Below are 13,101 nucleotides of genomic sequence, written 5' to 3' on the forward strand. Positions count from 1 at the left end.
CATTTAATGCCATCAAAAACTGTCTTTATTTCTTAATAAAATAGATGGTCATAGTTACTAAAGCAATGAACATTTATATTAGACGGTTCCTTTGAACCAACTACAGGAACACTGAATGGCTGCAGCTACACAAAGCCATGCTGCTGGCAGCGTGAAGTAAAGGCATCATCTCAAAAATGCAAATAGCTGCTTACTTGCATATTCACTTAGCTAATTGGCATAGTCATGCGAGATTGTCCTGCTAGCAGAGGCTGCTGCTGGCAGAAAACAAGCTGTGCAGATGTGGTTCTGCCAGTGAAAACCCCCTTTGTCGGCAGCACCTTATACCTGATTTTTTTTCCATGGCTGCCGACAAAGGGGGTTTTCACAGGCAGAACCACGTCTGCACAGCTTGTTTGCTGCCAGCAGGGCAATCTCGCATTACTATGCAAATTAGCCACACAAATAAGTGGCTGTTTGCCTTTTCGAGACCACTCCTTTGCATCACTCTGGCAGCAGCATGGCTCCATGTAAATGCAGTCAAAGTGTAAGAGTGATCTAAATATATTTAATGTGAAATCTCAAAAGTATTTGTTAAAGGAATTCTATGCACTATCATTTGAAATGTACCTATCTTTCTATGGCATACTTACAGGGTGTCCATGAATACTCTCAAAATATAGCAGGCATTTCTGAAGACTGATTTTTTCCAAAGCCATTTGCTTTTTTGTCATATCCTATTTAAAAGAGTTATTTAATAGATTACGAGTCATGGTACATTTTAAAACACACTTTTTCCAAACTCTAATATGAAGAATCCTGTTCCAGCCCTCGCTGAAGTCAATGGGAGCTTCACACTGAAATCCTTGGCAGTAGGCCCCGAGTTTGTGTGAATGACATGTTTCCCCATGGACATCAATGAGAAGTTAAACAATGCAAGAGCAGGCTCAAAAATTTATTTAATAATCAGAAATTTTTCATATAACTTAATACAACTCTGAACCTTTGATTTCACTCATTTTCTTTCAAAACAACCAGTTTACAAATGAGATTAAATAACTTACAACCTCCCAAAAGCATATTAGGACAATTATGTCCTCCCCTGTAAGTACCATCTTCTGAAGTATCAGAGAGATAGCTGTGTTAGTCTATAAGGTGTCACAGGACTTCTTGTTGTTCTCAAAGATACAGACTAACAGCTTTTTTGGAGCATAAGCTTTCATCGGCAAAGACCTGCTTCATCAGATGCAGATGAGTCATGCATCTGATGAAGCGGGTGTTTGCCGAGGAAAGCTTATGCTCCAAAATATCTGTTCGTCTATAAGGTGCCACAGGATTTCATGTCATTTGCTGAAGGTACAAATCATGGCCCAGATATGCTCATATTTAAGTGGTTTGCTGGATCAGAGCCTAAGTATGGGAAAATTGTGCTATAGGCAAGGAAGAGGTACAAAACTAGCAAAGGCTTTTCTTGAATCTCAGGTATTAAACCCGTTTGGAAGATGCGTGAGGCATAGTTCATGCTTTTGCATATTTTGCTGTAGGCACAAACTTAAATACAACAGGAATCCAATGCCCAAGAGGCAATATGTGGGCTCCTGAGATCCCACAGATAAGTATTTTCCCAGAACACTATGAAAATATTATGTAGATAGGTATTAGATATAAGCTCCTAGAAACTAACAAGCCAGAGCAAAGTTGCCTTTTATCAGACTAATATGTTGCAGGTCAGAAGAACTGACATTGTGGGCAAATTGGTACCCCTGACCATTTTTGGGAAGGAACTTGCTAAAGGATATCTGAGAATTATTACCTTATATTTACATTTTTCTCTAAACTAGATCAGTCTATATTAGCAGTTAAACAAGACCCAATAACTGAAGGGAGAATGAAAACAAACAATATTCCAGATATGATAGATAAGCTTGCAAGAATCCAATGGTTCAAATGATGACATCCCTCACTTTTCTAGCCATCATCAAAAGAGAACACAGATCAGCTATGTTCATTAAAGGGATGTTAAGACAACTCTTTTAGAATCAGAATGTATCCAGTGGAATGACAGATGGATCCACACTTCAAATAATTATATCCCACCATTACGACACCAAAGTTGGCACACCATGAGTTTTTAAACAAGCATATTAAGAGTGGGCAATGTATGGAGTTAAAATGGAAGAAAAATAATTACTGAATCAGCCAGCAGGTGATCATGCTTGGAGAATACAACTTTATAGCATTGTTGGGACAGCCCTGTAGAAAACATACAACACTTTCCCAACAATCACAGTGGGTGTGATTCTCTTACACTTGGCCACACTTTCCATAGTCAATTCATTATATTAAACACTCAGCACTATTTGTTTTCCAAACCCGAGGATTCTACTAAGCAGAGCCTCACTTGAGTGACTATTCAATGCTGACGACGACAGCTCTGCAGATCACTGTTGTTCCCAAGCATGTGAAGAGGCTGGGTTTTGTTCATATGTGATTTGCAAATGCTAACTGAAAAATATTAATAGCTGTGTCTATTGGCTTCAGAGTGAAGGTCCAATCATTCACTCCTTCTTATGGGAAAATCTCAACTGAGTCCAGTCAAGAGTTTTCTCTGTGTACAGGCTTCATGATTGGACATAAAATGTGTAATCCAACACAAACAATTTTCTTTGCATTTTATTCTGTGATTTTGTAAAGTGGTTATATAAGGGCATAATTCTGACTAATGGTAATTAACACAGATCCATTGAAGTCAATGGAGCTATACCCAATATACAGACTGCTCTTTTGTTCCAATATATACCAGTTAGGGCTCTGGCCTGGAGACTTTAGCAATTACCCTTATTATAATTCACTATAAATGGCTATGCAAATTACTCTGGTGGCTGTTCCCAAACAAAGCTAGGGACAGACGGCCTCCACACAAAGAATGATGGTTGCCCTCTTCAGGAACATTTCCTCCCAACCCCAATGTGAAAGAACCCTCTGTGGCTCCAGGAATCTGTGTTGGGGATGTTGAGAACAAGAAGGAAGCAGGGACTACACAGAAACATTCATTCAGTGTGGGTCTCCCATCACCCTCCTCCCATGCAATATCTCTCAACAGAGCATTCCAAGGGAAGTCCTGAGCAAAGCACAGCCACGGTCTCTCAACGTGTTTTGTACCATTAAGTGGGGCCATAGCAGGGATAAGCATGCATAGCAGGTGCAGTTTTCCAGGACTTCTGGCAGATTCCAAAACCTATGGAATTTTGAGCCAAGCTCCAACACTTTCCACATGGGGGAAGAGAGGATTCACCCACTGCCTGGAAGGACTGAGTAGGAACTGTATGATGGAAACTGCATGGAGGTTTCCTCTTATCCCCAGAACTATATATGTTATTTTTCTGCTGAAGAGGGTGATTCCCCACTCAGTAAAGTATATGCTGAAAACACAGGGTTCTATTTAGTGTGAAACTGTTTTAAAAAATACAGTGGAACACAGCATTTATACCTGTGTCCACAGGTACCACTAAGGGAACAACTCTGGTCCTGCGGCAGTCCAGGAGAATCCAGTCTGAAATTTCAGGGGGAGCAGATTTTGATATATTGCCAGACAATTCCAAAGTATCTGAGTCGGTCACCCAAAAATCGTAGGTACCCAAAAATCAAGCTGTCCTATAGCACCTTAAAGACTGACACTTTTCTTTTTAGGTCACAAGCTTTTGTGATTAAGACCCACTTCATCATATATGGAGCAAAAATAATTTATTATATTTATTACCTAATTTATTTTTGCTTCATACCTGATGAAGTAGATCTTACCCACAAAAGCTCATTACATAATAAAATAAAATTGTTACGTCTTTAAGGTGCAACGGGACTGTTTGTTTTTGAAGTTACAAATATGGTTATCCCTCAGACTATATAACCAAAATCGTTTGTCATTTTAGAAAACCTTGGTGTTAAAATGCTCAATAAATTGGTCACTTAAAAAATCCTCTTTTTTCTCCTAAAACAACCACTATTTGGCATTCAAGCACATAAGGAAAGTGCAGGGTGCCCCATCAGTAGATTAAGACATAACACAAGTTAATTTTTGCAACAGCTGTGATGTCTGCCCTACTTTAAGTGTGTCTGTGGGAGCTGGATGATTAATAGTTAACAGAATGTGATCATTAATATCAAGTCCTACACGCAGGGGCCAATATTAAAGGGAATACTGCACAGATTGTTATGTGGACCTATACTATTCTCATTAGCAGTCAAGAAGAAAGTTTAAATTAAGCCATAATCAAATTTGCTGACAGTTTTAAAGTTCATAGGGACAGCAAATGAGAAGAAAAAGCCTAAATTACAATGGCTTTAGAACTAATCAGATCAATTCTTTGTTTGAGCCAATTAAAACCAACAAGCAAAGAGTCTTGACGACTTCTTGTTTCTCAGTTGCTGGTGGTGTTACTTAGATTTGCTCCCCAGAAGTGGCTGTATTCTGGTGATAGGAGAAGGGAAATGATTTCAATAATGTAGTTTTAGATTTCTGCAAAGCACTTGAGGCTTGCGAAATACCCTAGAGTTTTACCCTTAAGAGAGAAGAGAAAGGAAAAAAAAAGTAGTGTGTAATGACTGCTAACTGTACTAAATGGACTCAAGTCTAAAATCATCATTTTTGCTGTCAGGAGAAAAAGATGGAGTGTCGTGTATTCAAAACACATGCAGTACAGATCTAAACAATGTAAAAGGGGAACAAAATGATAAGCTCAGCTACACTTGCTTGAGCTGTGCCCCTGGAGCACAAGTCGTGTTATTTCTATTCAGGTTCAAATTTGTCTGGTTCAAAAGTTTAAAAATTCAATTCTGTAATAAGCACATCCTTAATGGTATGATTGATTTTAGCCTCCTCTGCCACATAGTAGAGGACATGTGACATAGTTATGGGGAACTAAAAATAACACAAACATTTTCTGCTCAGTAATTTAATAACTGACAAAGGCTATATCAACACAAGAAGCTTTTCCCAGCAAAACTAAGCTTTTGTCAGGAAAAAACACGGATCATCTAGACACAACATGCACTTTGTCTACAGTCTGTTGACAAAACTCAGCACATCCGCCAGCAGCATAATACCTCTACGCATTCAGGTATAGCACCTCTCTCAACAGTGCTCTGTCAACAAAACAGATGTGTAGATGGTCTGGAGCCCTTTTATCAATAGACAGGGCTTCCAATTCACCGGGCAGCCCTGTTTGCAGAATTTCTGGTCAGTCGTTCTGTCGAAAGAAGTCAGGCAGCCTGGCTGCTCTCTGTTGAGAGAGCAAATTGCTCTGGCGATCTGCTTTTATGTGAGGTACCAATCCTGGTGTGGAGGGGAAATACTGGAAAACCATTAAGTTGCCTAAACCACAACAGCTTACTCCTAAAAGCAGCCAAGCTAGCAGGCTGTAAATGGGCCAATGCAGCAGCCTTAGCATGACCAAGTCAGGAAGAGAAGGTGCTTGAGTGCAGTAGAAAGGACAGCTTGACCCTGCATCCTTCCTGATGATGTGATCTCTGTTGAAACTGCTGAACTACGCATTTAGAAACTGAGAGGCTTGTCTGTGAGCTTTCAGGGATGTCTCTATCACAGCCTAAAGGCATAAACACTCTGAACACATCTGGCTAATTGATGATCAGACCTCTTGTCTACCCTTTAAAACTGCTTAAGATGTGTTTTTGTCATACTAATGGATAAATAAGGAAGAAATGTTTGGGGCAGCTGAACCCATTGGGAGGGGCTCTTCAGGACACATCTCGTGGTCCCCATTGGCAGATGGAAGATTGGTCAGCAGAAGACTGTCCCTGAGCCACTCAACAGCCACGCTCAACTTTGGTCTTTATTAGGTGTTGAGCGTGTTTTACAAACCTGTTGAGAACAGGTATAAGTGCTTGAGACTAAGTGAAGCTTTAAGTGCATGCATTCTTGTGTTGCCTCTGCTGCCCACAGAGAAACAGCTCCAACAGGACAGACTGAGGAAGCCCTAGATCGCAATGTCCAACATTGCAATTGTTACAGCCCTCGTGTGAGAGGTGGCAGTTCCCAGTTCCTCCTCCCTTCAGCTTAGTGAGAAACTTGAACTGACAGGTCTCCCATGCCCCAGGTCAGAGTACTAACCACCGGGCTAAGAGGTCTGAGGAGATGGTACTCCACTTTCTTCTCCGCCCTCCAAAACAGCAGGAGTGTCCAATACCAAGAGATGGTAGCACCTTATTACAGCCTCGATTTAGGTACTACCTCTGTGAGAGAGATGGGACTTATCACGCATACTTGACATCTGCCATTCTCTAGTTTAGGCATAGTGCTTCATGTGAATGCCATTTTGAGATGCCTCACTCTCCCCCCTTCATTGTGTAGAAAGCTAACTCAGGCTTTGAGTATACCAGTCAATGATTCTGCAGGTGTGCATCTGCACTAGGAACTAACTTCGAAGTAGCCAGCAGAGAGTCTACACATTTTCCCTTACTTCAAAGTTAACTTCGAAGTAAGGAGCCCCACATCAAAGTCCTTACTCCATTCCCGGAAATGGAGTAGTTCCCAGGAATGGAGTAGTGTGTAAGCAACTTCAAAGTTATTTTTGTGATGTAGACACAGCTTAGGTGTTTTTAAGTTAGGCGTCATGATGCTGAGCAATGCCACACCAAGTTCCTCTGTAAATCTTGTCCTCCTTCATCTTTCCAATTTTGCCTAGAATCATCACTCCAAAAAATGAGTACTAGGGCCAGTGATTTTGTTAGTGGAAAAATACTATGTCAGGAGAACGCTATTGTGGAGCAGGACTGTTGGACACCATTGCACAAGGCAGTTCAGGCTATACCAAGAAGCATACTGACAGTATATAAAAACAACAGTTAATTTCTTCCCCAGATGGGATTATTCTACAGGAAACAGACATACCTTAATAGTCTCAGGGAGGTTAAGCTGTTGTCTTTTCTCCTTTAATCGCTTCAATACAGTATCCATTGTTTCTTCAAAGGATGGACTTGGCTCAATACTAGCGGTTTCCTGCTTTCTGGTCTCCTTGTAGTTGCCCGTGCTGTGATGTTGCACAACTCTTTTGGGCGCTTTGAGGGTGCAGCTTTGCTCCTCTGACATTTTGAGTTTAAGCTCTGTTCAAAAAAAAGGGGGGGGGGGCAAGTTATTTGGCAAATCGGTTTTTAATCAATATTTGTTGGAAGGATTCCTCTAGTGCAAAAGTGGGGAACCTTTTTTGGGTTGGGGGCCACTGACCTACAGAAACTGGGACTGGGCTCTGGTGGACAGAGACAAGGCAGGGGGCACAGTTTGAAGGGGCAGGGCTGGAGCGCTTACCTCCCCAAGCCATGGATTCACCCATCATCCATAGGCATGGAGCTGCCACTATCCCATACCAACATGCATTCAAGCCCCTGAAATAGCAGGAGTGACCATGGACAAGGAAGGAGGCCAGGCAGCCACTATGGCTGGCTGATCTCCACTGCCAAAATTACCTCCAGCATCAGCCAGGACAATACAGTGGGGACCAGCTTGGGCTGTGGCTAGTAAGAGAACCATAGTTCCTCTTGCCCTGAATAAGCACACCATGAACAGACCAAAGGATGTGGAAAGAAGTGCACTAATGTAATAGGTCACCAGACTGGGCCTTCAGAGCTTGGACTCTATTCCTGAAACTGCCACTGCTGTACCGTTTGACCTTGGGCAAGTCACTTCATCTCTCTCTTCCTTAGTTTTTCTCCTAAAATAGCCTGAAAGATGGTTGCAAAGCACCCAATATAACACCACTTGCACAGGTATTTAGCTTTACTACTGCTAGTATACCCACTGAAATCAATGGTAGTCAAGTTAAGTATATTCTCAAGTGTTTGTGGGATCAGTATCTTTGAAGGGTATGAAAATTTATTTATAAGAACAGGATTTATTTTGAAATATAATCAATTGCAAGTGGCAGTTTACAAATTACACATAATTTGGCTATTTTACAGCTATTTTGCTTTTCTTTAGTTAAAATTTTATTTTATTGTGACAATGTACATTTGATATTTAGGAGAGGGTTTTTCTAACTAGTTTGGACAGTTTGGTGACCATTTACAACTTGATTTTCAATGGGAATTGAGTTTCTCCTTTGGGTGCATAACTGTATTCTATAGTGTTTAAATATTTTGCTTGGATTCAATAGTGGAAATGCATAAAAAACAAACTATTCTTTTACTACTTTAAAAATAGTTTGCATTTTGTGTTTACTTAAAACAGTAACTCCATTTTTAACTTGGATACACATATGTTGCTCTCCTCTCTTGACACAGGCTGTCAAGGACAAAATTTGACATTTGTTTTTACAGCTCATTTCAGCAAAGAGGCTATTTTTATGACCAAATAATAAGTGCTTTAAAATGTAATTTTAAATATAAATTCCAGTTAACCACTGCAATGTGAATGGTATCACTATAACAAACCCATTAATGTTGTAATTATATACTGTTTGCTAATGATACTGAAACATCAGACAAACATTGAGGCTAATATTTAAAAGAGCATTTCTGCAAGAACATTGATAGATAGGAATAAGTTCTGTCTTTTTTCAGCTGAACTGACTCCCCAAGCATGTCTGTGACAGACTGGCATGCATAAGCTATTTCATCTTTATTTTTATCCTTACAGAACTTAATACCACATCTTAGTGAAACAGAAGTAAGGGAAAGAGCAAAAAACAAATACTAAAATGCTTCTGCTTCATTAGCACTGCTTTAAAAAGATTCCAGTGAACTTGCCCAATGTAAAACAAAATTAAGCTATACACTATCACGTACCTTTGAGCTGTTTGCGACCTTTAGCCAAATCATTCATCCATTTCAGGACTTCAGGATTGGAAGTTTTGTCACCATGTGAAGGCTGCATGTAAGAAAAAACAAAAGAACTCCTGATGGGGCTATTCCTTTTTCTGCACTCTATATGGACTGTTCCCACTGGAAGATTTAATACACAAGGTTCACTACGTGCAGGAGTCTCCGCAGATTTAGGCCTATGTTTGCAAAGACCATGATTTAGCAGGAATTCTTACAATACTCTCGATATATGCATCCAATAAGGAAATATTATTTAAAATACAAAATATTCCAGAACAAGGACTGTATGTTAATGAAAATCATAGTGAATGACAAGATATACCGATTTCCCTCATACAAAAAAGAACAGTGCTGTCATAGAATCTTAGATTAGGATTGGAGGAGACCTCAGGAGGTCATTTAGTCCATCCCCTGGCTCAAAGCAGGACCAACAAAACTAAATCAATCCACCCATGGATTTGTCAAGCCTCAGCTTAAAAACCTCTAAAGGATGGAGATTCCAACACCTGCCTAGGCAACCCATTCAAGTGCTTCAGCATCTTCTTAGTGACACAGTCTTTCCTAATATCCACCTAATCTCCCCCACTGCAACTTAAGACCATTTCATCTTGTTCTGCCATCAGCCACCACTGAAAACAGCCTGGCTCCAGCCTCTTGGGAACCTGCCTTCAGGTAGTTGAAGGCTTCTATCAAATCCCTCTTCATTCTTCTTTTCTGAAGACTAAATCATCCTAGTTTCCTCAGCTTTGCCTTACAAGTCATACGGTTCAAGACCCTAATCAGTTTTGCTGCCCTCCGCTGGACTGTCTCCATTTTGTCCACTTCCTTTCTGTGGGGTGGCTGGGTCCCAAATCTGGCCACAGTCCCCCAGATGTGGTCTCACCAGTGCCAAATAGCGGGAAATACTCACTTGCATTGATCGGCTGTCAATGTTCCTACTAATACCTTCATTAGCTTTCTTGGCAGCAAGGGCATATTGCCAGCTCATATCTACTTGTCCTTGTTGAATCTCAGCAGCAATCTTTTGAGCCAATCCAATTTGTTTCGGTTACTCTGAATCCTATCCCTAACGCCCAGCATTTCTACCTCTCCCCCATCTTAGAATCATTCACAAACTTGCTGAGGTAAAACCCATCCCATCAGCCAGATCATCAATGAAGATGTTGAACAAAACTGGCTCCAGGACAACCCCTGGAACACTCTGACACTGACTGGCAACTAGATATCAGGCCACTGACTGCTACTCATCAAACCTGAAGAGCTCTCTCTATATCCACAGAACCAGCTTTCCCATTATAAAAGGCCGTCAGGTTGGTCAGGCATACCTTGTCCTTGGTAAATCCATGCTGACTGTTTCTGATCACTTTCCTTTCCCCAAGTTTTTCAAAACTAATTCCTTGAGGACCCTCTCGATTTTTCCAGGGACTGAGGTGAGGCTGAAGAGTCTGTAGTTTCTTGGATCCTCCCACTCCTCACCCCCCACCCCACCCCTTTTTCTGCCCCCCCCCCCAAGATGAGCACTACATTTGCCTTTTTTCAGTGGTCCAGGACTTCCTCTGATCACCACGTGTTGTTAAAGATAATGGCCAGTGGCTCTGCAATCACATCAGCCAGTTCTCACAGCACCCTTGGATGCATTTGATCCAGCCCCATGGACTAGTGCATGTCCAGCTCCTCTAAAAGTCCTTAACCTGTTCTTTTATTACTGAGGACTGCTCACCTGCTCCCCACACTATTCCGCCCAATGCAGCAGTCTGGGAGCTGACCATGACTGAAGACCAAGTTAAAAAAGCACTGAATATTTCAGCTTCTTCCACATCATCCATCACTAGGTTGCCTTCCTCATTCAATAAGGGTCCCACACTTTCTTTGACCTTCTTCTTATTGCTAACATACTTGTAGAAATCCTTCTTGTTGTCCGTAAATCCTTTTCCTATTTAAGGGTCAGGTGGACATAACAGCCTGATACAGTTTGTCACCTGATACTTTAAGTCAAAGAAGTCTGCCCTAGCAGGGGAGCCTGGGGAGATATGGGGAGCTTGACACCAGCAACAGAAAACAACCCAGTCCCAGCCCACCCCACTCCTCGCTCTGCCCCCACTCCACTCCTTCCTCAAGCCCCCAGAGCCACCCCACTTCTTTCCAGCTTTCACCCCCTCCCATGAGTAATGCCAGGAGCCAGTGGGGTGGGGCAACACAGGTTGTGCTGGGGGCAGGTCATTTTACACTGCCACTCCACGCCCTCTACTAATGCTATGTCTACACTAGGAAATAAAATCAAACTTATTAAAATTGGCTTTCTACCACTAGATTGTACAAAGTCGCTGGTGAGTGTCCACACACCTTTAGAAAGTCAGCATAGTGTGCGCCCATTATCTTTGCTAAGTTCAACTGTGCCAGCTGTGCATTGTGGGTATCTATCCCACAGCTCCTGCACCCCATTGCATTCTGGGTTTCTGTGCCAGTGTGTTATGGGAAAAAAATGCACTGCAAGTGGTTGTGGTTGTCATCATCCCAAAGTGCAATGCCCTCACTCCCCGGGCTCCTGCTGAAAACAAACTCCCACATGCATTTTTGCCCCACTTTTCTACATCCTGCCCCTGGCACACGCCATTACAAGGCTAACAGGCCAGTCATGAGAAATGTAAAATACAGAAATAAATATCTGAAAAGTTTCCATTTGGAGCTATTGAAAAGTCATTTTTTGGTATTGTGTAACGCCTCATGTAACAGTGTTGTTTTGATTCATTTCATTTAGACCCAGCAGCCACATGGTGTAGAGAGCAGCTGGAGATCCTGGCAGCCATGTGGGACGGAGGGAGTGGGGGCAGCCAGAGAGCCTGGCAGCCATGTGGGGTGGGGAGAGCAGTGGGGTAGCGGAGAGCCTGGCAGCCATGTGGTGCTGGGGGGCAGCCACAGAGCCTGGCTGATTCCAGATTCCTATGTCCTGCTCACCAGTGAAAGCAATGGTCAGAACAGATAAATTGGGGGCACTGCAGGATACTTCTGGGGCCCAATAAAGCCAAATTAAACAACACTGTCTACACTAGCATTAAGTCGACCGTGTAAATTTGAATATGGCGTTACTCCTCATGAAAAAGCTGGAGGAGAAAAGTCGACCTTAGGACCCCTTCAAATCAACTTAACAATATTTATAGTGGAGACAGGTACAGTATAAAATTGACCTAACTCCCTTGAAGTCAGCTTTATGCTCTGGTGTGGACATAGCCTTACTCTCCATTTCACCTTGGGCCCCAGGCCCCAGTGAAACATGGGGACCGCCCCAAAGCACAGGGCCGGGGGCAGTTGCCCCACTTTAGCTTAAGGACAGGATGGCTCTAAAAAATATCAGGCCAAGCACTGGTAGCGTTGGGCCCAGGTTCTCAGGGGCACCACAGCCATGTAAGTCACTGTCTATGCCTCTCACTGCCTTCATCGCCTCCCTCTTTTGATTCTTGTCAACATTTACAGCACAGTGGCAGCTGCGCAGAATCAAAACAGATTTTTTTTTAAAAGACCAAACTCCCACATTGATATAAACATATTATGTGGGAGAGAAGGGCTTTGGGAGAGTGTGAAGTGGGCAAAAGGAAATGCTGAGACTTGCTGCTTGCCTCTCATCTGCCACAAGCCTGCATTAAAAAAAAAAATCATGTAGCAACTTAACTGCTTCTCTTGCTGTAACCTGTAATGAGACTCTCCTTCTACCTGAGTGAGTCTTAAAGTAATAAACTCAGTGCTCCCCACTCTGTAGCTGGTGAGGTGGTTTATTGAGTCACTCGTTGTGTCCAGTGGTGCTGCTCACATACATCAGATCTTTGTGATGTCACTAAGATGGACATCACTTTGCAACCTGAAGGGCTGCTTGCTTTCCCAGGCTTCTCTGAGGTCAGTGATGTGATCACCATCATACCCATCAGGGTTGATCCTGATGCTTAGCAGAACATACCAATTCACAGAACAATTATCTGTGTGATTGTCATGTGTGTTCTTCCTAGCTGCGCTACCGTTCAGACTTGTACACTTCACAGACTTTTCACTTCCCAGGCTAGTGGTTTTCCACATCACTATTCAAGTAACCATAAAAAAGGGATGGATGCAAATCTTTTCATTTTTTTTATTATTATTATTTCCAGGGTTGCTTGTGTGTTTATTTGCATTTGCCATGAGCGGTAATCCCAGAGAAGGCCATCTATCTAGTCACATGCATGCGTGCGCACACCCACACCCAGAGCGATCTTAAATTTTCTTTTAAAATGACCACAGCAATACAGGGACTCAGATCATAAT

At 42.2% G+C, this 13,101-nt stretch overlaps 1 protein-coding gene across 2 annotated transcripts in view; it reads right to left on the reverse strand.

The window, feature by feature from the left end:
* Positions 1-13,101, reverse strand: part of FAM13C (family with sequence similarity 13 member C) — a 79,368-nt gene that overhangs the window by 14,120 nt on the left and 52,147 nt on the right. Inside the window, exons 9-11 of one of the 2 annotated variants that reach the window (XM_074999498.1) lie at positions 8,776-8,857; positions 6,887-7,098; positions 633-716 (exon numbers count right to left, since the gene is read on the reverse strand). The exons of the other annotated variant lie outside the window; for it this stretch is intronic. Of the exons in view, the coding sequence (XP_074855599.1) occupies positions 633-716; positions 6,887-7,098; positions 8,776-8,857 (378 nt within the window). The remainder of the gene's footprint in view (positions 1-632; positions 717-6,886; positions 7,099-8,775; positions 8,858-13,101) is intronic. 2 annotated transcript variants of the gene reach the window in all.

The sequence above is a fragment of the Carettochelys insculpta genome, chromosome 7, assembly GCF_033958435.1.
Source record: "Carettochelys insculpta isolate YL-2023 chromosome 7, ASM3395843v1, whole genome shotgun sequence".
Classification (NCBI taxonomy): domain Eukaryota; kingdom Metazoa; phylum Chordata; order Testudines; family Carettochelyidae; genus Carettochelys; species Carettochelys insculpta.